Raw genomic sequence first — 27552 nt, 5'->3', positions numbered from 1 at the left:
GGACTTAAACCAAAATTAAATGTTAACAATAAGGTAAGTCTGCTTTTAAGATCATAAAATATATTTCAAATTCAAATGGAGACTTTCTTGGTTATCTGATACCATTGCTGCTGTACATGACTCTTCCCCCATCTGCACAGTTAATTGTTAATATGTTAAATTAATTTTATTAGCAGAGAAGAGCTGTGTCTGTTACATTTTTATCTTTTTTAGTCTTTAATGCATATTATTCCTCTAATTGATACCTGATCTTTAACACATCTAGAGGGAGCTTCTTACTACCTCCTCTATTTATTTGGTTTTGGCTTTTTTTCATTAGTTTAAGACACAAGGTTTCATTCACCCATCAATCACTTTTTGACTACTTCCTGTGTGCCAGCCATGAAAAATGACATAGTAGCTTCAGAAACTTTTAAAGGCAAAGCATTCAGTTTGTTTTAATTCTCAAAATAAGCAACATTTTCTCAGTATTTCTACCTCCTAACCACTTCTATGTTTTGTTTTATTGATTTTTATTCTGTCCTTTTTGGTGTCTGATTACATTGTGTAGTTAAAAGAGTCAGTTGGCTTGCTTTTTCTCTTTTTACTCAAGATCTTTAGTATCTCCTTAGAGCACAAAGTATATATACTCATCTATTTCTAGCTTTTTTCTGATTTGAAGAAAGAAGAATAAAGCCTTAAAATATTGTTATAGGTTTTGGGGAATATATAAGTTTTAAGTGGTGCTTTTAAAAGAACCCTCAAAAATTAAAACTAACAGAATTACTTTAGTGCTATGTCTTATTTAGCTGCAGACCTATAATACCACTCTTAGTATAGTTGTTTCAGAAATCTTAATTTTAAATTAAAGTGTGTTTACAAGACCAAAAAAAATTGTTATAGGTAAAATAATAAAAATAAATTATTATACAATAAACATAAAATAATTGAAATAGTTTTTAAACACCATGTACAAGGCATTTTATTAAGCAGTTTACCTGTATTCATTTAATCCTTGAAACAACCTTACAAAAGTAGATGCAGTCATCATTGTCATCATCAATTCCATTTTGCAGATGAGGAAATTGGACTCAGAGAGGTTAGGTGACCTTACAGCTAGTGGATGGTGGAGCCAGAACACAAACCCAAATAGTCTGACTTCAGAAGTGTCCATGCCGCCAAAGAACCAAACTAAAGCTCAAGATTGAAATTTAGGAGACAGTAGAATTATTACTTCCTGTCTTTCTCAGACCTGCTTTTACTGCTTTGATGTCTTGCTTCAAAATGGCCACCTAATGGTTTCAGATTTTAAAATGTCAGCACAGTCAACTCTGTATGCCTGTTCCAAATTATGGGAGAAAATCTGGAACTAGAGACCTAGCTCCATCCCTGTTACGGTGAGGCGTGCTTTTTAGAAAATAAGGGCATCTGCTTGCCATCTTGAATTCTCCAATTGCACAGGTAATTTGCCTCATCAGGATGGTAATGGATGATGTGATAGCAGAGGTAGGGGAACACTGGCTAAAACTAGCTTTGGAAAGTCAATAGTATGGTCAATGATGTAACATATGAGGTATATTTATTAATTGTAAACCTTTGTGTGTTATGTGTTTATATATTGGTAATGTCATCTGTGTCCTGTGTTATGTGTTAAGAGCATGCTAAGGGATTAAAAAGTGAAGAACTAGAAACAGTGAGGGAAAGCAAGAGGATCCTTCATTTCATCTTTGAAAGCTAAGGCTAAGCTACAGGGTCAGATCGTGAAGTACTGTGGAAGATATAAATGGCATAATTTTAAGGGAAAAATACATGAGTAGAGGGAAGTAATAATAGTGAACATGTTATTTTGTTTACTGTGTACTGAGCACTGCTCTGAGTTTGTAAATAAATTCTCAGAACAAGTATTAGACACAGTTCTCCTTCTTTTATAAAATGAGGCAGCAGAGAAGTTAAGTTGCTTACCCGAGGTCAAAGTTACCAAATGGTAGAGACAGAATTTGAACCTGGACACCCAGGTTCAAATGTCAGAATGCTTTTTGTGTATGAAATACTTCAATATTTGTTTGCCTTAGTGTCATTGAATATAGGTAATTCTGCTGTGGAATCCAAATTAGTTTGAACACATAAAAGGGTTTCCATTTTCTCAGAATATTCCAACTCGAATGTTTGTATATTCTTGAGGGAGGTGCTGGTGGGAAAACTGTATTTGCCCTCAGAGTTTGCAGTTTGTTTTTAAGGGCAGGAGACCACACATGAAAGGTGTAAAAACAAACAGAAATATATAAAAAGAACAAATTAATGACGTACAAAGTAGAGGTATGTCTTCAGAGGTGCCAGGAATTTTTCCGTAACCTAATTTTTTTTTCCACTTCTGTCCTTCATCTTTCATAGTGCCCTCAATTTCTTTGGAGTTGTTCAAGCTCAGAAGTAGAAACATTGGTAGAAAATAACAAAAATAAATTGCTCGTATCTACTGATTTGTATGAATTTCATCTAAACTGCAAAAAAATTGTCCAGGAATTTCTGTTAGTAGAGCTGTGTATTTGAAAGACTTAGGGTTTTAAAAGGTGTGGACTTTTTTCAGAAGTTATCCCTTAAGTCTTGTTTACGTAGAAAAAAGTGACTTTGGGATAAATTATATTACATTCTTCAGAAACAAAAAAAAAGTATTGTTTACACCTGACATACAGGCTGGAAGATTGGGGTGAAAAGGGAATGATTGACTGCTAATATGTGCTGGTTTCTTTGGCAGGGGGGCAATAAAAATGTTCTAAAATTATTATGGTGGTTGCATAATTCGATAAATATACTAAAAATATTGAATTACATGTTTTAAATGGGTGAACTGTATAGAACATGAATTATATCTCATGAAAAAAAACTTGTTCTTTAGTGAGTGAACATTGTGGTAAAATATACATAACATAAAAGTTAACATTTTAACTAATTTGGGGGTCTTTAATTCACTAGCATTAAGTACCTTTTACAGTTTTGTGCAGCCATTATCACTGTCCATTTCCAGAATCTTCTCATTATTTTCTAAATAGGAATTAACTTTTGATATTCCAGTCCAAGTTTGGAAGCAGTAGTCTTGACCTACTCAATTTTATTTAAAAAAATTTTTTTTAAATGTATATATAAAGTGTTTTGTTTTGTTTTAAAGATTTTATTTATTCATGACAGAGAGAGAGAGACAGGCAGAGGGAGAAGCAGGCTCCGTACAGGGAGCCTGATGTGGGACTCGATCCTGGGTCTCTAGGATCATACCCCAGGCTGAAGGTGGCGCTAAACCGCTGGGCCACCAGGGCTGCCTGACCTATTCAATTTTAAACCTTTAGACTTTAAAAATACTTGCTCCCCCCCAAATTGAGTTTTGTTTCTCTAAGATTTTTAGCCCTTTCCATTTGTTTCCCTTCACACATGCTTTTTCTGTTGTGTTCCCTCAGATAATAGTGTCACTATTTACGAAGTTGTCCAAACAAGAAATCACTGTTGTATTTTCTTTGCTTTTCCATTCCATATATTTAATCACCCAGAGCCTTTAGATTGTGTGTTCTGAATATCTTTGAACCTGTCCATTACTCTGGATCCCCACTAATGTTGACTTGACTTAGACTTCTGTCTACTTTCACATGGATTTAATGGTCATAGACGGATTGGTCAATCAAAAATGATTTGGAAGAATTAAGATAAATAAAGAATGCTGAAAAATCAGGAATAGGAAACTTCCATGCAGTAAGTTCCAGTGCAGTATGATGACTCTTAGATTCCTTCTCTGAGCATATTGGTTTCCTTCCTATCCAAGATTCATTCCTTCATTAAATATTTATTTGGTACCTTCTCTATGCTTTAAAGATTTGTAACACTTCTGTTTACTTCAAAATATATCCCCATCTACCTTTCATACCTATTGCTGTCACCCTAGTCTGAGCCACCATTTTCTCCCATGCCCTCTCTGTTTCTGTCCTCACCTCCATTTAAATGCAACACTCAGGGTGATATTGGTTTTTTTGGGGGGTGTTTTTTTTGTTTGTTTTCAGGGTGATATTGTTGAAACATAGGAGATCTTATCAATCTTCTGGTTAAGAACTCTCCTGGGGCCTTCTGCTTCTCAAAGTCAAAGTCAGAGTCAGAGCCTTTCTTAGGGTGAAGATGGCCTTGTGATCTGGCCCCCTCTGGACAATGTATATCCCAGACTCCCTTGACTGGCTAGGTTCCAACCATTCTGGTTCACTGTGCCCTAGGAAATGCCAGCTGTGCTTTTTGCTTCTGGGCCTTGACACTCTATGGAGATAGTACTTAGCTCATCCAGGTCATGGCTCAAATATCACTAGAGTGAGATATTTATCTTGTTTGTCCATCTCCCACATCAGAATGTATGCTCCACACAGGCAGGAGCCTGTCTCTTTTATTCCAGACAGTATATCCAGGGCCTAGATGGCTGGCACATACTGGGTAGATACTCAGGATCCATTTGTCTGTTTTCCTAGCATGAAATACATTCTTTCCTTTTTGTGTAGTCTTCCTGGTGAGATTTTTATCTTTGGTGTAAAGATTATGACGCTACTTTTGTATCTCCTGTATTTCTAAAAAAAAATATGTGCTAAAATAAATCTTTATTTTCATGTACTAGATTTTTTTTTAAGTTTTATATCTTAAAGTTAGAGAAGGCTTCAAAAATGTTAGTAGTCCTCAAATTCAACTTCTTTAGGTGTTTATTTAAGAAATCCTGATACAAAACCACAATGAGATACCACCTCACACCAGTGAGAATGGTGAAAATTAACAAGACAGGAATCCACAAATGTTGGAGAGGATGTAGAGAAAGGGGAACACTCTTGCACTGTTGGTGGGAATGTGACCGGTGCAGCCACTCTGGAAAACTGTGTGGAGGTTCCTCAGAGTTAAAAATAGAACTACCCTACGACCCAGCAATTGCACTGCTGGGAATTTACCCCAAAGACACAGATGCAGTGAAACGCCAGGACACTTGGACCCCAATGGTTATAGCAGCAATGTCCACAATAGCCAAACTGGAAGGAGCCTCGGTGTCCACCGAAAGATGAATGGATAAAGAAGATGTGGTCTGTGTATACAATGGAATATTACTCAGCCATTAGAAACGACAAATACCCACCATTTGCTTCGATGTGGAGGGACCTGGAGGGTATTATGCTGAATGAAGTAAATCAATCGGAGAAGGACAAACATTATATGGTCTCATTCATTTGGGGAATATAAAAATTAGTGAAAGGGAATAAAGGGAAAGGAGAGAAAATGAGTAAAAATATCAGTGAGGGTGACAAAACATGAGAGACACCTAACTCTGGGAAACGAACAAGGGGTAGTGGAAGGGGAGGTGGGCGGGGGGTTGGGGTGACTGGGTGATGGGCACTGAGGGGGGCACTTGGTGGGATGAGCACTGGGTGTTATGCTATATGTTGGCAAATTGAACTCCAATAAAAAAAATTTTTTTAAATGAGAATCCTAAAAAAAAGAGTAAAGAAAAGAAATCCTGAAGCGGGGTGACATGGGGCCGATGAGCTCAGCTACAGGTTTTCTGAGATCACTGAGATATAGGTGGCAGTTGGGGGAGTGAGAGGCAGAGCCTGAGGTAGCAGCCTAGTCCTTGTGTGGCCTGGGCCATCACAGGCAACTTGGGGAGTGGTGCTTCGTGAAAAGCAACCCAAGGGTCTTCACTGAACTCATTAAAGGATTTGGTTGCCAAGGAGCCCAAATAGAAGAAATACGAAGTTTAGAACCCGAGAATTTTGAAGAGTTAAAACCGCTTGATGGGTTAGGTTTTCTTTTCAAGAGGCAGCAAGAAGAACCAGCAGGCTCTGTAGTTCAGGATCGCAGACTTGACACATTTTTTTTTTTTTTTTTTTGTTAAGCAGGTAATTAATAATGTTTGTGCTACTCAGGCCATAGTAAGTGTGTTATTGAATTGTATCATCAAGATGTCCATTCAGGAGAGATGTTATCAAAGTTTAAAGAATTTTCACAAAGTTTTGATGCAGCAATAAAAGGCTTGGCACTCAGCAGTTCAGATGTGATTCAACAAGTGCACAACAGTTTTGTCAGACAGCAAGTGTTTGAAACATTCAAGACATCAGCAAAAGAAGATGCTTTTCACTTTGTCAGTTATGTTCCTGTAAATGGAAGATGCATCAATTAGATGGAATAAGAGAAGGCCGACTAGTTTCGGTGTCTGCCATCAAAATGGCATCAGTGAGACCAGTCATAGGAACAAAGGAAACAAAAGTACAGTGAAGGTGAAATTCGATTTAACTTAATGGCCGTTGTGTCTGATAGAAAAATGATATATGAAAAGAGGATAGCAGTTACAAAGACAAGGAGAGACAAGACAACTTATTTATTGAGGAACCCATGGATACAGATCAAGGTAATAGGTTAAATGCTATTCAGTCAGAGGTTACCCAAAAGTTAAATGCTTATTGAAGAAGTAGTACAGAAACTAAAGAGATTTGAAAATATCAGAAGGCAACATAATTATCTGCCTTTCATTATGGAATCATTAAACACTTTAGTAGAAGAATACCAGCAGTTAAACCACTAGTAGAAAAGGTGAAAGAAAAACAATGCAAAGAAAGCACAGGAAACCATTAAGTATAAAGAACTTTGAGCAACATCCCAACTGACTCTGCCTGTTTGGCAATAGTACCAATCTGTCTTGTCATTAATGCATGGATTCTTTCCCTACCTGTATTGTGTGCAGGTAGTGCATATTAAGTAAAAGTGATATTAAGAGTGCATGTCCAGGGTGCCTGGGTGGCTCAGTCAATTAAACATCTGCCTTCAGCTTAGGTTGTGATCCCAGGGTCCTGGGATGGAGCTGAATCAGGCCCACTGCCCAGCAAGGAGTCTACTTCTCTCTCTTCCTCTGCCCCTCCTCTTGATAGTGCTCCTCTCTCTCAAATAAATAAAATATTTTAAAAAAAGAATGCTTGTCCAATTCCATTACTTGACATTGGATCTGAGAACTTCTGATGGTTCTCTGGATATATACTATCATAATGAACCTAGAAATTGTACAAATGATATTCTCTACCTGTAATTATGATTAATCTCTCAATCTTTTAGCTCAGTTGCATGCTTAAAATGTGAGATCTTGATTAAACTGGATCTCTTTCTCCTCATCAATGATGAAAAACAGTATTTGTCTTTGATATCTAAACATTTTGAGGATTTTGAAACTGAGTTTTATCTTGAGAAGATATGGTTTTAATGCTCACTTGAAAAAGAAGTATAGTTTCTAGTGATTTTCAACTGCTGCCAGTAGAGAATGTAATAAACGTAATTTTATTTTAGCAGACTTAAAAAAAAAACCTAAAGCATATTGACAGCTTATAGATATGCACAGTTACTTTTAACTGTTACTTGGTGAACTTAATATAAATTGATCATTTTTCTCAAATCTGAGCTCTTTTATTTATTTATTTTTAAAGATTTTATTTATTTACTCATGAGAGACAGAGAGAGGCAAAGACGTAGGCAGAGGGAGAAGCAGGCTCTCCGCAGGAAGCCTGATTCTGGGTTTGATCCCAAGACCCCTGGATCACGACCTGAGCCAAAGGCAGACACTCAACGACTAAGCCACCCAGGTGCCCCTGAACTCATTTGTTTTAATTGATTTAATTATTTAACAGTATTGAATTTGAAATAGTTCATCCTTTATGTGGTGTAAATAATATGGTGTGAAACAAACTTACATGTTCTATTGAGACTTTTGTGGGTGTATATATTAAAAATAAGTAGCAGTTTTAATGGGGATTCAAATTCATTTGTTTTCCTTTGGGCTCCCCAAAACACCAGAGACTTCAGAATATTTTTTGTTACTGTTGGTTATCAAATCTAAATGTTCACTTGCCAACCCACTTCCTCTTTCTTCGAAGAAGTAAAAGTTATTTTTAGAACCCTGATTTCCTGATTAGGTGGAGTCAGGAATCCCAGCAATTCTCTCTATTAAAGGATCTGCTTGTACATGTAAGGAATGTTCTATTTACCTAGGGTTTATTTAGTTCAGGAATATCTTAAGTCCTGGGACAAGTCCAGCCTTCCCTAAACTGTCTGCATCTACTCCCTCTGCTCAGCTTTACCCCTTTTAAAATAGAAGCCAAACCCTCTACTTTCCAAAAGAATCCATCCTTCTAATTTATCAAAAGCATTAGTTCTAAGAAATTAATATTTTGCCAACATTACCATATTTGATGGTCAGAATTTCAGATTTAAGTCTTTCTTAGAAACCACAGTCTGAAGAGAACCTGTTTTTTTTTTTAATGTTTATATTTCTTGTTTTTTAATTATTTATGATAGTCACAGAGAGAGAGAGGGGCAGAGACACAGGCAGAGGGAGAAGCAGGCTCCATGCACCGGGAGCCCGACGTGGGATTCGATCCCAGGTCTCCAGGATCACACCCTGGGCCAAAGGCAGGCACCAAACCGCTGCGCCACCCAGGGATCCCTGAAGAGAACCTGTTTTACATGCATTGATAATATTATGCTCACCCAGAAGCGTTTAAGCTTTTTTAATCCCAAATTGACCTCTCTGACAAACCCTTGTTCCTGCTGCAGCCCTACAGAACATCATTTTAACTTGTTCTCTGCTGAGTAGTTCTGTATCCCACATCGCACGCTGGTAATTCCAGTTGTAATGAATGCCCCATAGCCCTCTGAAAGGCAATTGTCCATTCTAGGCAGTGGGAACCAGACTTGTTGACATTACTTAGTGGCAGCCTTTCCTCAGCTGCTCCCTTTTGCAAAGTATGTAGAAGAAAAGCCTAATACTAAAATATCTAGGGAAAAATGTATGAGAATGAAAGCAGATGCACAGGTGGAAAAATAAATACTTTAATGGTTAGTATTGTCTGATTTGTGCTTTTATTCATATAGTCATTTAAAAAGAGAAAGGAGGAAAGAAAAGAAGGGCCAGGCCCTTTATGCTTTCATTTCGCACCTCAGGGCAAGGTTTAACTCTGTAAGTAAAACGTTAACTCCATAACTTAAGTAAAACCTTAACTCCATAACTCCATAAGTGTTTTCATAACACTTCCCTGCCTTAGAAGTTTGTAGAACACCCAGCATGGAAAATTTCAATATTTTTCCAGGTTTGTTTTAAATAACAAAGGCTGGCAAGAGAATGCCTGAGACCACCTCATAATATCTAGATGGTTTTTTTGGTTTTTTTTTTTTTTTTTTGGTTTTGTTTTTTAAGTAAAAGAGTGGTTTTTTAAAAAAGGTGATTATTAAATAGTAGTTGGATATATTTAATAGTGTAAATTGAAGGATCAGAAATTTGATCACATTGCAGTTTTTTTTTACTTCATTTGATTTTCCAAGTATATAAATGTTTATTTTTTATTTATTTAAGTATTAAGATTCATACAATAAAGTGCATAAATCTTAGGGATACACTGAACTCTAACAGTGAATATACACCTAGTTCAGCGAATACACACCCAGATCATGACCTAGAACATTTCCAGTATCCCAGAAGGCTGTCTTTTGCCTCTTTCCAGCCTGCATTCCTTGCTAAAGATAATTTTGACACTGTTTTGACTTCTATCACTATATATTAGTTTTGCCTTGAACTTTTGAATCTGGTGTATTTTATTCATCATTATGAATGAATGAATGAATTATGAATTATGTCTTTTGAGATTCATCTGCATATTTGGGTGGAACAGTATAGTTCATTTGCATTGCTGCCTAGTACCAAACCATACATATTGTTTGAATGTATTACCAGTTATCCATTCTACTGATGGACGTTTTGGTGGTTTCCAGATTTGGAAATGTTACTAAAAGTAGCACTCTTGTACATGTTTTTTGGTATACAATTCTATTGGGTGTATATACCTAGGAATGAAATTGCCAGATCATAGAATAGGCCTATATTTAGGTTCAGCATATATTGCCATTTTTACAAAGTCCCAGTTCACAATCTCATTAGCAAAGCCTTGAGAGTTCCTTGTTCTTGTCAACACTTGGTATAGCCTTTCCAACACATTTTTTAAAGGATTTTATTCATTCATTTGAGAGAGAGAAAGAGCAAGAGCATGCACCAACAGGCAGGGAGGGGGAGAAGGAGACAGAGAAGCAGGCTCCCTGCTGAACAGGGAGCCCAACATGGTGCTCGATCCCAGGATCCTGGGCCAAAGGCAGATGCTTAATGGGCTGAGCCACCCAGGTACCCCAACCTGGGCAACACATTTTAATATATTTAAAAACATATTTGCATTAGGGGAAATTAGAGATGAAAATGGAGAAAAGAAGAAGAAACATTATTTATTCTTAATTAGGAACTGTATCATTTTAGAGCACCTGGGTGACTTAGTGGTTGAGCATCTGCCTTTGGCTCAGGTCATGGTCCTGGGGTCCTGGGATTGAGTCCCACATTAGGTTTCCTGTAAGGAGCCTGTTTCTCCCTGCCTCTCTCTCTCTCTATGTCTCTCATGAATAAATGAATAAAATCTAACTACAACAAAAAGGAACTACATAGTTTTTATTAAATATTTTTATTAATTCCTTTGCCTTGCTCTCAATATTTTGGCAATATTTAATGCATCCTACCCAAGGAAAAAAAATGTGCAAAAATAAGCAGGAAGAAGACCTAACATGATGGAAAGATATCCGTGCTTATTGGTTGGAGGACTATTATTGTTAAGATGACAGTACTTCCCAAGTTGATCTATGGAGTAAACAATATCCCTGTCAAAACCCCAGATGCCTTTTTTGTAGAAATTGGCAAGTGGATCCTAATATTTGTATAGAAATGCAAGGGGCCTAGAACAGTCAAACTTAAGGGAAAAAAAGTCACATGTCCCAAAGCTGTAGTATCAAGATAGTGTCATATTGGCATAAGTATAGTTACACAGACCATGAAATACAACTGAGAGCTCAGGAGCGCCTGGGTGGCTCAGTCAGTTGAGCGGCCAACTCTTGATTTTGGCTCAGGACATGATCTTGGGGTCCTGGGATTGAGCCCCACGTCAGCTTCTGCACCCACTGGGGAATTTGCTTCAGGATGCTCTCTGCCCTTCTCTCAAAAAAATATGTCTTAAAAAAACACAACTGAGAGTCCAGAAGTAAACTTTTTAATTTATGATTAGTTGGCATTCAACAAGACAATCACAGTCTCTTTTAACGAATGATTCTGAGACAACTGGATATCTACATGCAAAATAATGAAGTTGGGTCCCTACCTCCCACCATATAGAAAAATAACTCAAAATGGATCAAAGGCCTAAATGTAAGAGCTAAATTTACAAAACTCTAGAAGAAAATATAGATATAAATCTTTATGATTGTGGGACTCGGCAGTGATTTTCTTTTTCTTTCTGTCTTTCTTTTTTTCTTTTTTAAGATTTTATTTGTGTGAGAGCAAGTGAGTGAGGGTGGGGAGGAACAGATGGGGGGTGGAGAGAGAGAGAGAGAGAGAGTCTGTCTTAAGCAGATGCCATGCTAACTAACTCAGGGCTCAATCTCATGACTCTAAGATCACAACCTGAGCCAAAACCAGGAGTTGGATGCTCAACCAACTGCACCACCCAGGCACCCAGGCAGTATCTTAGTTATGACACCCAAAAGAACAAGCAACCAAGAAAAATAAGTTTTACTTCATCAAAGTTTTTGTTCAAAAGTGAAAATACAGTCCTCAGAATAGGAAGAAATTTTGCAAATCATGTCTGATAAGACTCTATCAAGTATTCAGAATATAAAAAGAACTTTTACAACTCAACCCAAGTAAAATGGCCCAATTATAAAATGGGCAAAGGATTCAAATATTTCTCCAAAGAAGATACACAAATGGCCAATAAGCAGAAAAAGAAGCTATTCAAACCTGTTAGACATTAGGTATATGCAATGAAAACCACAGGAAATCACTTTACGTACACTAACGTTACTAAAAAAGACTGTAACATTGTTAGTGAGGATCCAAGAAATAGGAATGCTCCCGTATCACTGGTAGGAATGTAAAATTGCCCAGCCACTTTGGAAACAGTTTCTAGTTCCTCAAAAAGCAGACACCATAGAGTTAGCATATTACCCAGAAATTCTCTTCCTGGGTATATTCCCAACCACATTGAAAACGTGTCCCCATAATTTGTACATGGATGTTTCTAGCAGCATTATTAGTGACAGCCAAAAAGTGAAAACAATCCAGTGTGCAGAAGCTGATGAGTGAATAACAAAATGTGGTGTATCCATGCAAAGACAATTAAAAAAGAGTTAAATACCGACACATGCTATAACATGACACATGCTACAACACTGATAAACCTTAAAAACACCATGTTAAGTGAAAGAAGGAAGACACAAAAGGCTACATATTATATGATTCCATTTATATGAAACATCCAGAATAGGCAAATTCATAGAGACAGGAAGTAGATTAATGATTGCTCGGAGCAGTGGAGAGAGGAAATGAGGAGTGATTGCTAACAGGTATGGAATTTCTTTGGAGATGATAAAGGTGATGAATACTGGTGATGGTGCACAACTTTGTGACTATACTAAAAACCACTGACTTGTATATTTTAAAGGGGTGAATTTTACAGGATATGAATTATATCTTGATAGAAGAAGGGAAAAAACTGAAAAGAGTAGAGTAGTAGGGGGAATACAATTTGCTATATAAGCTGTAATAACTTGTAACAGTCAAGTTAATGGAACAGAAATAAAATTCCAGAATGGTAAGGAAAGGGCCTGCTGAAGAAAGGCCCTCCCTGATCATAAAGTATTGCCTTTTGATATACTTTTAATCAGTTTATATTTTATATAAACTAATTGGGTTTTCCCATGTGTGATTTTTTTTTTTTTTATACCGTAAGTATACCAGCTGCCCCACCTTTATATCTTCCTTTAGATAATTGGTAATTGAATTTAAGGGAGGTAAAAACATGCCCAAGTTCTATATAAAGCTAATGTGTCTCCAACTCAAGCTTAAGGGTAAAGAGAAAAGAAACCCACGGTCCCTGTGAAGAAATAACTTTAGGGCCAATAGTAGTTCTCAACTAACCAGGAACTGTGCTGCCTTCCTAAGACACATTGGGAAACATCTAGGGGCATATTTGGTTGTCCCAGACTGGGCTGTGGGGAAGTGGTATTGGCGTTTATCACCAAGGGGCCAGTGATTCCAAATGCTCTTCACGGCGCTGGACAGCTTTAACCCAAGTATTGTCTACAAATGCCAATAGCAGTCTTCCTAAGAAACACTGGCAATGGTTGACTGAAATTTTGCAGAATGTCCCCCTTTGGAAGATGGAGCAGTGATAGAAATCTTAGAATGGTAATTTAGAAGTACTACTGGACAAGAGAACCAGTTCCAAACTCAGATTTGGCTCCTTGCTGCACAAAAATCAATACTGGAGAGACAAGTGATGCTGGGAAAGGAAAAATTGCTTTATTCAGGAAGCCGGCAGCCTGGGAAGATGGTGGACTAGTATGTCTCAAAGATCATCTTCCCTATTCAGGGGAAACTGGAGGGTTTTAAAAGGGAAGGCATAGGAATGGGGAGGGGGCTTGCATGCAGGAGGAGCCAGTGCCCAGCAGGTACTCCTGAGTCAACATGAGCTTGAACAAATGTGCTGGCATCAGGGCAGCTGTTTTTGAATGTAGTCAGGCCTTATCTTCTGAGAAAGTTGAGTCCTTCGTGCCTCAAGGCCAGTGGTCTGCAAATCTCAAAGTCAAGTCTGCTACAGATCAAGGGGCTTAGGTCAAGAAGCAAAGAGTACCTAAGCTTGAAGCAATTTAATCCTTAAAACCAACTGAGTGTTGTTATGAAGGAGGAGACAGGATGAAAGGAAGTCTCTGGGCCCCACACTTTCCCTAGGAGCAGATAGATCAGGGCCTAAGAATCAAAGAGCCGTGTGACCTCCTGGGCTGGGGTGGTGGAGGCAGGGTTAGTGAAAGATCCTAAGAGGCAAGCGAGTCTCCAGGGGATGCCCAAGCAGCACCATCAGTGACTTCAATGAGACAATTACTCAGTTTTCCTCTTACATTTCTGTTAGCTATATTCCCTTTAAGTCCTACTTAATATAGAAGCTAAAGTGAATCAGTGAGCAGTGGTTAAGGGCACAGCCTTAGAAACTAGAAGAACCAGTGGGGTGCCTCGATGGCTCTGTTGGTTAAACCTCCAAATCTTGGTTTGTGGTCAGGTCGTGAGCTCAGGGTCATGACATCGAGCTCCGTGTCTGGCTCTGTGCTCAGCACATAGTCTGCCTGAGTTTCTCTCTCCCTCTTCCTCTGCTCCTCCCTGCCCCTCTAAAATGAATAAATAAATCTTTAAAAAAGAAACTAGAAGAACCAGGGAGTTACTTAGCCTTCCTGGGCACTGGTTTAGTTTCCTCAGCTGTGAAATAACTTTTAAATTTGCCTTCTTTGTCTCTTTTGAAAGTGTCATCGTGATTTTGCATCTGAGATTTTTCTACCGTGCAAAAAATTGACAGTTTTCAGAACTGCTGTGATAGGAATAGTTAAGGCAGACCTTGACTCTGTCTTCACCTCAGCCCCAAATACTTCCAGGTGAGCAAGAGATTGAGATATTGTCCTAACAGTGGTTCAGATATAGCACCACTAGCTTGAGAGAATGCCATGTTAATTTAGATAATATGAATCAACATAATCTTCCATTCAGTTACAGTAGATTATATATAGTAGTATCTTATCAGGAGATAAGGCTGGCTGGTAGTCGACTTGGTAATATTTAGAGATATAATAACTGAAATGAAAAGGAAAGGAAAGAAGCATTTACTGAACCTGGCACTGTGCTCACTGTACTACATACTTTCTGTGCCTTGAAGGAAATCAGTACTGAGAGCTTCTATAATTACTGTCAGGATAGTCTTTGAAAACATAGTTTGTATGTGATCTCATTTACCTGATACTATATAAACACTTGTTTAAGAGATCTTTAAGATAGAGACACCTGGGTGGCTCAGCCATTGATCACCTGCCTTCAGCTCAGGGCGTGATCCCAGGTCCTGGGATCAAGTCTCACATCGGACTCCTTGCGAGGAGCCTGCTTCTCCCTCTGTCTATGTCTTTGCCTCTCTCTCTGTGTCTCTCATGAATAAATAAATAAAATCTTTAAGATACAGTCTCATTGTAGATTTCAGTGGAGAGACATGCTTAACATAGGCAAAGCAAACACAGAATGTCTGAGTTTATTCCATTTTTTTGAAAAAGCTTTTGAAGAGAAAAACCACTAGCATGAAACATAGTTCCTTCCTATTCTGAAGTATAATCCACCAAAGTAAAATGTTAGAAAAATGAACTTTCCAATAGCAAAAATGTGACATTTAGACAGATGATTAAGCTAAAAGATTGTTAAGTTCAGTTCTTAGACATATAGAATTAAAGAGATATGTGAAATATCCGCAGTGTAATGTGTTTGAAAGTATAAATTAGAACAAGGTCATGGGTAGTATTTTTCCATATTTTATCCTGCCTTATGGCCCTTACTTCATGGTTAATGCTGAAAACTAATTGAAACCATTCTTACAGCTACCTGTTTTGTTTGGGGGACCCTCAGTAAAGAAGGCCCGTATCTGCTTTGAGATTATGACCTTTAACAAGAAGAGGGGGGAGAGAAGTTCTTGAATTTCAGATTCTTCCAGCTCATTATAATTAATTGGAAAGTATAAGTCTGAAGAGTAGCAGTAATTTTATTTTTCCCAGGAAAGCAGATTATATCAGCATATCCAGGAAATCTAAGAAGATTAGGAGCTGTATAATGGAGTATGATGTGAGTTAGGGGATCAACTCTGGCTGAACATCATTTATGTTTGTGTCCTTTCTTTTGAAAGATTTCATTTAACACTGGAAATGTTATTTTTGAAGTTGCAGATTCAAACACATTTTGTTGATTATGTTATAAATTATATAAAATCTCATCAGCTAAATTGACAATTATATTGCTATTTAAGTACGTGAGTACATGCTATATTTTTTGGAGCATAAGTTCTGAGTAGTTAGCACGAATGCCATTTAAGACGAAATATCTGCTGTCCTTTGCATCCCTTTAGTTTGTACATAGGTCTTATCCTGTTTTTTTTTTTAACTAGTCCTAGGACCTTAGAAAATTTGTAGCTCATAGAACACTATCTGTTCTGATTGATAACCTGTCTGGGAGGGCTAATGAAATTTTGAGTAATTATCCAGTAGTTCCTTCATATGTTAAGCTTACATGGCTGAGAATCCTGAAGAATGTGGATTAAGACTTGATAAAAACGTACGTCTTGGAGAATATCTGAAATGCAATTGGTTCAGCTTCACATATTTGACATTGGTTAATGAATATAGCCCCCAAATCTAATCTATTTTGTAAAAGTGATTCAAAGTTATTAATAATAGGTTGTCAATAGGTAGATAATTATGATGCCCCTTGTTTTTAGGTTTTCTGTTTTCTTAAAAGTATTAGATCTAATGATGTCATCACAATCTATTGATCCTTCATTACTTCATAAGCATAAAATTTATTGCAAAGAAGTTGAGGACTAAAAATGACCTATTAAAGTTATCTTTTACATTTTCTGAGAAATAAATTATGTACTCCTGCTTCCTTTTCTTTCTTTTATGCCAAGCTGTAGATTTTTTTGAAGAGATTCTAAAAATGGTTTAATTCTAACCATATTGAAGAACTCCACAAACACACAGCCATAGAGTGAGGTTTAGTTGTAAGGGTCAAGAGAATCAGTATAGAGGTTTTCTCAAAATTGCTTTGATGCTTTTTATCATCCTTAAAAGTAGAGATTTATGTTGGGGATCCCCAGGTAGCTCAGCAGTTTGGCGCCTGCCTTTGGCCCAGGGCGCGATCCTGGAGATCCGGGATCAAGATCCGGGATAGAGTCCCGCGTAGGGCTCCTGGCATGGAGCCTGCTTCTCCCTCTGCCTGTGTCTCTGCCCCTCTCTCTCTCTCTCTCTCTCTCTCTCTATGTCTATCATAAATGAATAAATAAATAAATCTTAAAAAAAAAAAAGATTTAGGGCAGCCCTAGTGGCTCAGTGGTTTAGTGCCGCCTTCATCCCAGGGCCTGATCCTGGAGACCCGGGATCAAGTCCCACATCAGGCTACCTGCGTGGAGCCTGCTTCTACGTCTGTCTATGTCTCTGCCTCTCTCTCTCTCTCTCTCTCTCTCTCTCTCTCTCTCTCTCTCTGTGTCTCTCATGAATAAATAAAATCTAATAAATAAATAATAAATAAATAAATAGATAGATAGATAGATAGATAGATAGATAGATAGATTTACGTTTAAGAAGTAGAGAAGGATCCTGACCTATTCTATTACCATCTGTGTTCGTAAAAGGATAAAGACATTTTAAGTTAGGGGGTATTTTTGTGAACAAGACTAAGCCTTCTTTTTACACTTTGCTTTTTTTTTTTTTAATTTTATTTATTTATTCATTAGAGACACGGAGAGAGGCATAGGCAGAGGGAGAAGCAGGCTCCATGCAGGGAGCCGGATGTAGGACTCGATCTCGGGACTCCAGGATCACGCCCTGGGCTGAAGGCAGCCACTTAACCACTAACCACTGAGCCACCCAGGTGTCCCTACACTTGTTTTAAATCCCTATTAGAGGGGTACCTGGCTGGCTCACTTGATGGAACATGTGACTCTTGATCTTGGAGTCCTCAGTTTGAGCCCAGTGTTGGTGTAAAGATTACTTTAAGAAAAGAAAAAGAGGGCAGCCTGGGTGGCTCAGCGGTTTAACTGAAAGGAAAACTGTTCAGCAAGAATGGGGATGTATAAGTTGGAGATTTTAAATGCCCGTTCCCACTGTCTTCAGGTTGTGCTACGCAAGAGTCATCTTAGATTATTTTCTTCCAGGACTCTTCTTGTCAAGGAGCAGGTGGTGATGAATAGGGAGACTGAGACTTTTCACTTCCTCTCATTAAAGAAAACTTGGTTAGAATGATATAGTAATTGGAAAAGTTAAGGTCTACCTCCTTAAGATTTCTTCTTTTCCGTGATTCCTCCTTAATTTTTCTTGATGTTCTTCAAATGAGAAAAAGAATTTTTTTTAATTGGTTTGTGATGAGAAAAAGGTCACAAGTTGCAAAATAATAAAGTGGGTGCAGAAAAAAGTAAGATATACTAATATGCAGGTGTATCACTCAGTGTTCTAAAAATGATCTTTAAGGAGTTATCAATTGTATACAGTATAATTCACCAATTTTAAGTGTATAATTCCATGAGTTTGTTTTTTTATTATTTTTATTTGTTTTATTCATGAGAGACACAGAGAAAGAGAGAGGCAGAGACACAGGCAGAGGGAGAAGCAGGCTCCATGCAGGGAGCCGGAGGTGGGACTCGATCCCGGGTATCCAGGATCACACCCCAGGCGAAAGGTGGAGCTAAACTGCTGAGCCACTGGGGCTGCCCAATTCCATGAGTTTTGACAAATGTATGCAGTCTGGTAACGATACCACAATTGAAGGATAGAATGTTTTTGTCACCCCCCAAAAGTTCCCTTGTACCCCTTTGTTGTCAGTCCTCTCTCCACTCCCTGGCAATCACTCATCTGTTTTCTGTATCTATACCTATGTCTTTTTTTAGAATATCCTACAAACAAATGTGCGCAGTCTGTAGTCTTCTGTGGCTGGCTTATTTCATGTAACATAATGCTTTTTTTTTTTTTTAACATAATGCTTTTGAGATTCATCAGCATTGTTGCATGTATCAATTGTTTGTTCCTCTTTATTTCCTTTCTCCCTTTATCATGTTTCCTCCACCTTTCTCAGTGTATGGAGGATAATTAGCATTTTGTGCCTCCTTGTCTGCCAATACTCTGTTATTTCTGGTCTGTTTCTGTAGATTGACTTATCTCCTGGTTGGTGGGTCGTATTTTCCTGTTTCTTTGAATGCTTAGAATTTTTTATTGTATGCCAGATGATGTAAATTTTACATTATCAGGGGCCTGCACTTTGTCGTATTCCTTTATTTAGGTAGTGTTGGACTTTGTTATTAGTATCAGTTGGATCAAAAAAAGAAAGAAAAAAAAAGAATCCGTTGGATCATGGGGCAGCCCTGGTGGCGCAGTGGTTTGGCACCGCCTGCAGCCCGGGGTGTGATCCTGGAGACCCGGGATCGAGTCCCACTTCAGGTTCCCTGCATGGAGCCTGCTTCTCCCTCTCCCTGTGTCTCTGCTTCTCTCTCTGTGTGTCTCAATAAATAAACTCTCTTAAAAAAATAAATAAGAATCAGTTGGATCCTTTCCAGACTTGCTTTTAAGGTTTGTTAGAGTGGATCCACAGCAACTTTTAGTCTAGGGCTAATTTCACTCCCCAGCTAAGTGTGATTCTGAGGTCTTTAATTTGGGGAGGTGAAAATATGGTCAGCTCCACATGAGCACCAGAAACTGTTCACTCCGCTGCTTTCTGGTGGCTCTTTCCCCAGGCCCTGGAGGTTTCTTCTCATGCAGGGCAGATGACACTTTACCAAAGGCTCAAGAGGACCCTTCCTCAGAGCCTCCCCCCCGCCCCACCTCTCCCTTTGCACCTCTCTCCTCTCCTCTTTGCTCCCAACAAATCCTAGCCACCTTAGCATCTTCAGCTCCCATCTCCGGTATCCTCACCTGACCAGACTAGGTTCCTCTCCCTGGGCAGAAGCCTGGGACCTGCCTCTAGCCAGTCACGGAGCAATCCAGAGGCTCATGTCTGGTCTTCCTCGTCTCCAGCAGCACAGTTCTGTGCTGCCAATGACCTGGTGTTTGAAAACCATTTTATGTACATTTTCTTTTATGTGCTTTGTCTAGTTTTCTGTTGATTACAGCAGAAAGGTAAATCTGGTCCTGGGTAGTCTATCCTGGCCAGAAGTAGAAGTCTCACTTTCTAAATGTAGAATAAGCATGTACTGGTATTTGTGGAGAAAAACTTGGGCACAGGGGCTCATCAGTTCTCAGCGTACCTAAATGTAACATACTTTAATGTCTGCTTTGTTATTTTAAGACAAGTGTCATAACTGAAGTGGCATTCTTCAGCATTCACAGTAAGCCAGTCTAAACTTGAGTGTTATTCTCTGGTCCACTTGAAGTTATTTGCACAAAGTATTAACTTGGGGTTATTTGTAACAGACTTATCTAGGGTAACTTTTCATCAATGAATGGATGGGTTGGTATTCCTTTTTTTTTTTTTTTTTTTTTTTTGATGGGTTGGTATTCTAAGGACATTTGTTAACCACCTGTATTTCTGATCGACGGGATTAACTTATCTTTTGAATTGTATGATATATGTATTTTTTAAAATGTGAATTTCTTGACTCTCTAATGTATGTGAAAAAACAACTGCAACCTTTTCTTGTTTGTGAGTATTCGTGGCTGAAAAGACCCTGTAACAGTTGTTAGTCCTTTGCAAGCTGATGTTTTGAATTTAGGCTTATCTTTAGAACAGAACAATTGTTTGGACCTCTGTTCATAGACTGACCTACCATAATGTCAAAAACCAGTCCAAATATTTAGTCAGCAATTTCAGAAAATTTTGTTTAAGATCTTATTTATTTGAGACCCCATGAGAGAGAGCAAAGCAGGGGGAGGGGCAGAGCGAGAGGGAGAAGCAGACTCCTTTTTGAGCAGGGAGCTCGATTCCAGGACCCTGGGATCAGGACCTGAGCCAGAGGCAGATGCCAAACTGACTAAGCTACCCAGGCACCCTGAGAAATGTTTGTTTTAATCCATTTGTATTTTAGGGACGATGAACAAATTAGGATTAAAAATATGATTTTACATTATTATGGATACACTGTTGTCTGATAGAAGTTTCAGGGAAATGGTGACATAAAAATCAAACTCTGAAGAGGAGAATTTGAAGCTCTAAATGGCTCTAGATCTGATCTTATTTGTAAAATTATTTGCAGTGCAGTTCATTGGAATGAATATTGAAGTCCAGAAACCTAGGTTCTAGTCTCAGCTGTGCCTTATTACTTACCATGTGACGCTAAGCCAGTTACCACCTTTGTGAGAGTTGCCTGATCAAATAAAGAGAACAGTGAATATTCTACCTACTGTGAAGGAATGGTAGAATGTTAAATGAGGTGTATTGATGAGAATGTTTGAAGATGCTAATGTGTCACGAAAATACTAATAGTTAAACTTCACTTTGTACATTATTTCAAAATCTGCCAATAATACCTACTGTGACAGAATACAAAGCAAGATTTATTTTTATATTTCATACAGTTTGTTCTGTGAAAATATTTTATGTTAGAAATGCATAACCAGGGCAGCAGGGGTAGCTCAGCGGTTTAGCGCCGCCTTCAGCCCAGGGCCTGATCCTGGGGACCCGGGATCGAGTCCCATGTCGGGCTTCCTGCATAGAGCCTGCTTCTCCCTCTTTCTGTGTCTCTGCTTCTGTGTGTGTGTGTGTCTCTCTCATGAATAAATAAATAAAAGCTTAAAAAAAGACAAAAAAAAGACATGCAGAACCAAACATATCATGGCTGATAGAATGGAGATAGAGGAGATTGCTATCTTTTTTCCACTCCTTTTTTTTTTTTTATTAAGATTTTATTTATTTACTCAGAGAGAGGCAGAGACACAGGCAGAGGGAGAAGCAGGCTCCATGCAGGGAGCCCGACGCAGGACTCAATCCCAGGTCTCCAGGATCACACCCCGGGCTGCATGCGGCGCTAAACCGCTGTGCCACTGGGGCTGCCCCACTCCTTTTATCTTAATATTATTTTTATTTTCCTCCTCATGATTTTCCAGGCAAACAGTGTATACAGCAGTTAGCTGAAAACACCAGGTATTTCAGGAGACGTCTGAAAGAGATGGGCTTCATCATTTATGGAAATGAAGATTCTCCAGTGGTGCCATTGATGCTCTACATGCCAGCCAAAATTGGGTATGTTCTATTGCAGATTACAGACTGTCCTCTGATTAGTCTTAAGGTTCCTGTGATATTAGACTCAGGCTTATGTATTTTGTTAGGAAAAAGTGTCTTGGCCTCATTATGTTAACCTTCATTTGCTAGAAATTCCATAGATTAAATAGTGGATTCCAGTTTTTAAAATATGTTAGCTTGAAAAAAAAAAAAACAAAAAAAATCAAAATAAAATAAAATAAAATAAAATATGTTAGCTTGTTAGTCTTTCATTAAACAAACATTGAGTTTAATGCTCTCTTCTAGGAGATTGTGATAGATCAGTGTACAGAGCACAGTAAAAATACTGGTCCCTATGGAGCTTATGTTCTTTTTTTTTTTTTTGGAGCTTATGTTCTAATGAGACAGGAGTCAGACAAACATAATAAATAAGTTATGTATTTGCTAGAAGACATTACATGTTATGGGGAGAAGTAGAGCAGGTTATGGGGGATTGAGAGGGCCCCATGGGCAAGCAGATGACAGTATTAAATGGGGTGGTGGGGGGTGAGCCTATGGAAAGGGAAGGTAACATCTGAGCTTGAAGGAGCAGAGTTAGCCATGTGGAGAAAGAAGTTCTGTGCAAAGGCCATAACACAGGAACATACTTAGCTGATTGAGGAATAGCAAGAAGGCGAGTGGAGCTGAAATGCAGTGCCCGAGGGAGAGTAGTGAGCTCTAAGGTTAGGGCATGTTATTGCATGGCTTCCCAAGGTGCAGATTACACCAGTTTCTTTGGTTTGTGCAACTAGTGTATAATGGAAAGCTTTGCCCTAGAATAGCTTCCAATGTATTTGAGAAGTCCAGATGTATAATGGAACCAGAAGACATTTGAAAAGTAATATGAAGTGAGCAAATACAGTTCTTTGCAAAATAATTGTATGAAAATTGCATCAGAAATGTCAAAGAGGGGCACCTGGATGGCTCAGTGGTTGAGTGTCTACCTTTGGTTCAGGGTGTGATCCTGGGTCCTGGGGCCAAGTCCTGTGTCAGGCTCACTGCAGAGAGCCTGCTTCTCCTTCTGCCTATGTCTCTGCCCCTCTCTCTGTGTCTCTCATGAATAAATAAACTAAATAAATCTTAAAAATAAATAAAAATTAAAAAAATTAAAAATGTAAAATAGGGGCGCCTGGGTGGCTCAATCAGTTAAGCATCTACCTTCAGCTCAGGTCTTGATCATGGGGTTGAGTCCCACTTCCAGCTCCCTGCTTGACAGGAAACATGCTTTTTCCCTCTCCCACTCGCCCTGCTTGTGTTCTCTATCAAATAAATAAAATCTTTAAAAAAAAAAAAAAAAAAGGAGTTATCTGCTTAGTGTAGACTCAGTAAAACTAAAACAACAACAAAAACACATCTTTTCAGATTTGTGAATTTTGACTGGATCTTTTTTTTTTTCTTTTTGACTGGATCTTAAATATAAAATTGGATAAGGATTGTTTCTCAGGTTTAATTGAACTCATTAAAGGAGCAAATATTTTTATTCATCTTTGAATTCCCAGTGCCCACCAGAGTCCCTGGCACTTAGAGGGTACTCAGTAATGTTTATTAAAATGGATATATAGGAGAGCATATTAAAGCAGGGAACCTAGAAGTAGTAAGAAGGCAGAAAATGGGGGGAAAGGTGGACACTGAGAGAAAAAGAGTTGAGTTTTCAATAGAAAGTCATATGAGTATTTGGCATCATAGCCTTCAGAGGGAGTGGAAAAAATGAACCAAAGCAGAGGTGTAGGATTTTCTCACTCTTCTTTAAATGTAATTATCATAAATAAACAAAGAGTTGTCTGGTCTGGAGGACTTAATCTAGAACTATTTCTTTGGAGGGGACTGTGTCTAACCAATTCTACACAGGTGAAACTAACTGTATACATTAAAATAAAGATTTAGAGAGATTAAGGTGAACAGGAATAAAGAACTAACTAGACCATTTGGGAGGGTGTCCTGAAGACACAGACCTTCCTCAGGGCCAGAGGAAGTACTAGAAAGAGTGGGGAAAGGCTGGCACTTACGTAATTAGTTACTGGGATAACCAAAACATGGGGTATTTCTTATTCTCAAACTAATGCTTTAAAATGCTAAAGGAAGGGGTGGGTACCTGGCTGGCTCAGTCAGAAGAGCATGCGACTCTTGATCTCATGGTTGAGTTCAAGCCCCGTGTTGAGTGTAGAGATTAAATAAACTAAAAGTTAAAATGCTAAGGGAATAGTCAAGAAAGGAATATGGTAGGTCCTAACATAATTAGCAAATGAAATTTACGTGAAAGTTAGAATTGTGTTATTTAGACAAGATACAGATGTGGAGTATAAGGTCATGTGCCACAGTTTGGCTTGGGGTGAAGAGTTAAACGAGCGAGATTTGTGTAGTCTGGGCCGTCAGCTGAAGCCTGGGAATGAGTTTGCTTCACAGACACTAAAGGAAACCCTAAATACCAAAGGCAGCTTAACACTCAAGTTGATCAAAGAAATAAATAGCCTTTGGGATACCTGGCTGGCTCAGAGGAGTGTGTGACTGTTGATCTCAGGATGGTGAGTTCAAGTCCCACATTGGGTACAGAGATCACCTAAATAAATACATAAACTTAGGAGAAAGAAAAGAAGTGCCTGGTCTGGAGGGCTAAAACTAGTTGGCCATTCTGCCAGTAGAAAGATATCCATGTTACAGCAGATCCTCTGCATTCTTCATCTTAAGAATTGTTTAAACTGCCAAACCTAATACTTTCAAAGACAGAGTTTTAAACTCAATTCATTTTGAAGCCTCTGAACCACTCTTATGTGTCAGGAAAACTTTAAGGCTATAACTGTAAATTAGTTTAGACAAGCTCTATTAAAAAGCAGTCTCTGACAACTATATTCTTTATCTTTGTGAAGGAAACCATTTGGGAGAAGATCACTTTAGGACTGAATTGAAGTTATTCATAACCTGGCAGTTATTTGGGTTTTTTTTTTTTTTTTTTAAGATTGATTTATCCGTTTTAGAATGAATGAGAGCAAGTGGGCTGGGGGAAGGGGCAGGGGAGCAGAGAGAGAGGGAGATGAGCAGACTCCCCACTGAGCACAAAGCCCACTGCTATGCTGGGCTCATCCCAGGACCTTGAGATCATGACCTGAGCCCAAATCAAGAGTCAGTTGCCTAACCGACTGAGCCACTCTGGCAGTTTTAACTTGAAAAGAAGTTAGAGGAAATTCCTAATAGAACTCCCCAATGTCTTATCACCTAAGAGTTTAAATCATTCAGGACCACAAGACCTTCATGCTGTGGTTTATTACTCTTCCGGGTTTCTTTTTTTTCTTTTTCTTTTTTTTTTTTTTTTAATTTATTTATGATAGTCACACACACACACAGAGAGAGAGAGAGAGAGAGAGAGAGAGAGAGAGGCAGAGACATAGGCAGAGGGAGAAGCAGGCTCCATGCACCGGGAGCCCGACGTAGGATTCAATCCCGGGTCTCCAGGATCGCGCCCTGGGCCAAAGGCAGGCGCTAAACCGCTGCGCCACCCAGGGATCCCTCTTCCGGGTTTCTTTACCCTGTTTTCCCCTCACAGCGCTTTTGGACGGGAGATGCTGAAGCGGAATATCGGTGTAGTTGTGGTGGGATTTCCTGCTACTCCAATTATTGAGTCCAGAGCCAGGTTTTGCCTGTCAGCAGCTCATACCAAAGAAATCCTTGATACTGTAAGTAGATACTTTCACTTGATATAAATATACCTGTATAAATATACATTTATATAAATATCAAATGAAATTGATCATCTGTTGATCCTGAAGTTCTTTGAGCATCTAAGATATTAACTGGTTAAATAGAGAACAGAGTATACAATGCTGCTTAAATCATTGCTGTTTACAAAAAAATTGCAAAGCCATTAGCATTGCCCACTAGACCTTGTGTTATTAGGGTTCTGAGGAGTTTCTGGCTTTATCTTGTTCCACTCTCTCCCTTATTATGGCCTCTACAACTGTATAACTCTCCTTGTTCTCTAGCTGTTTCTACTGTAAGCCTTCTTGTATGTTGTCCTGTCTCTCTGTAGAATATTCTCTTTTGAACCCCCTCTCTCTTTTGCCTGCCTGACTCCTACTGATTTTTCACATCTCCATTCAAAGGAAACTTGCCCAAAGGAATTCCTCAATCCTCTTGCTTGGTATTTCCTTGGAATCTTAAGATTCCCCCTTAGTAAATCCTTCCTACCTGGAATTATTTAATGCTAGTCTTCTCCATTGTATAAAGCTTGAGAGCAGGGACTAAGTCTCTTTTGCTTTTCTATATCTCCAGAACCTACCTTGTAATAACGGCTCATAGTAATAATAAGGCACATGATAACAGCTCATAATTACAGAATTGAATTATGGTCTTAATTTATTCTTATCTTGTGATATTCTGTTAACATGCTATTATTTCATATCGAAGACTTCAGACATGAAATAAGTAATTCTTTCTGGGAGTTTATTGAACTCTAGAACATAATATTTACATAAAATTATGGTTGATCTTGAACAATACCCGGAATGGGGTGCAGGGTGGTTAGGGGCACTAACACACACCATCCCAGGGTCAAAAATCCACATGTAACTTTTGCCTCCCCCAAAACTTAAGTACTGCTGTCAACTGGAAGCCTCACTGATAACACAAACTGGCACTTAACATGTATTTTGTAAGTTATATGTATTATGTACTATATTCTTATAATAAAGCTAAAATAAAGAAAATATTATTAAGATCGTAGGGAAAAGACATTTATAGTACTGTATTTATTGGAAAAAAAATCACATATAAGTGGACCCACACACAGTTCAAACCCTCGTCGTTCACAGGTCAGCTGCAGTTGCTAAAAGTATTCCATTAATTCATTGGAAAGCTAATCTTGAATATTATGAGTACATGTTTTTAAGAGTTCTTTGTAGCAATTTATTTGAAATTTTTAAATTTCTGAGCAGCTGAAGACTAATTCTTCTTCCCTATTTCTATATAACAAAATTTCCACAAGTATATTTTTAATCAAATTCCAATACTGGGAAATTGGGTTCCGTTTATTATTGATACTGTGTCTTTTTTCTTTATTTTGATTGTTCTTTTCAGATTTTTTCAATAGATTTTCCCATTCCTCAGAAATCTTACTGCCGAATTTCTGCATTGATTCTTTTTTTAACCCTACTGATAACAGCTTTTCTTTCATTCTCTTCTATTTATATTTAAAGTTTGACTTGTCTTTGAAAAAACATCTGTGTCATTATAAGCAATGGCTATAGTGATACACTGTGTCTTCTGAAAACAGCTTTGACTCTGGAGGACTATACACATTCATGAAAGAATTTAACCAAGATATTGAAGTAGATTTCTGTTGCCAATAAATATATTTGCCAATTGAGAGTTCTCATCATTTTCGTAAGATCCACTTATGGAATTGTTTGCTTTTGCTTCCCATTTAGTTTTTCTTGAAGCATAAAGTACATTTTTTTTGAAAGCATAGATTTCTTGAAGTCATTTTGTCCTGCACTGTTTTATGGAGGTAAACATGAGCATTATGAAGTACAAATGAATTTTTGTTTAGTAATGAACCATGTGACATGGTTACATAGAAATGAAAATTCACACACAGAAACCAAAACCAATCTGCTAGAGCTAATAAATAAACATAATTAGCAAAGTTTCAGGGTTAAAGATCAATACAAAAATTAGTATGTTTCTATATGCCAGCAGTGAAG

At 38.2% G+C, this 27552-nt stretch overlaps 1 protein-coding gene and 1 pseudogene across 3 annotated transcripts in view; both read left to right on the top strand.

Moving 5' to 3' along the window:
- The window catches only part of SPTLC2 (serine palmitoyltransferase long chain base subunit 2), a 109557-nt gene that overhangs the window by 73186 nt on the left and 8819 nt on the right, over window positions 1–27552 (top strand). Inside the window, exons 10-11 of one of the 3 annotated variants that reach the window (XM_072839494.1) lie at window positions 21706–21841; window positions 25398–25527. The exons of 1 other annotated variant lie outside the window; for it this stretch is intronic. In XM_072839494.1, the coding sequence (XP_072695595.1) occupies window positions 21706–21841; window positions 25398–25527 (266 nt within the window). The remainder of the gene's footprint in view (window positions 1–21705; window positions 21842–25397; window positions 25528–27552) is intronic. One more of the 3 variants, XM_072839495.1, reaches the window with a different exon arrangement.
- On the top strand, window positions 5921–6694 carry LOC140640313 (ubiquitin carboxyl-terminal hydrolase isozyme L5 pseudogene; annotated as a pseudogene).

This window comes from Canis lupus, chromosome 9 (genome assembly GCF_048164855.1).
Source record: "Canis lupus baileyi chromosome 9, mCanLup2.hap1, whole genome shotgun sequence".
In the NCBI taxonomy this organism is placed as follows: Eukaryota; Metazoa; Chordata; class Mammalia; order Carnivora; family Canidae; genus Canis; species Canis lupus.
Note: the sequence above shows the minus strand (reverse complement) of the source record. Positions and strands in the feature narration are given on the sequence as shown.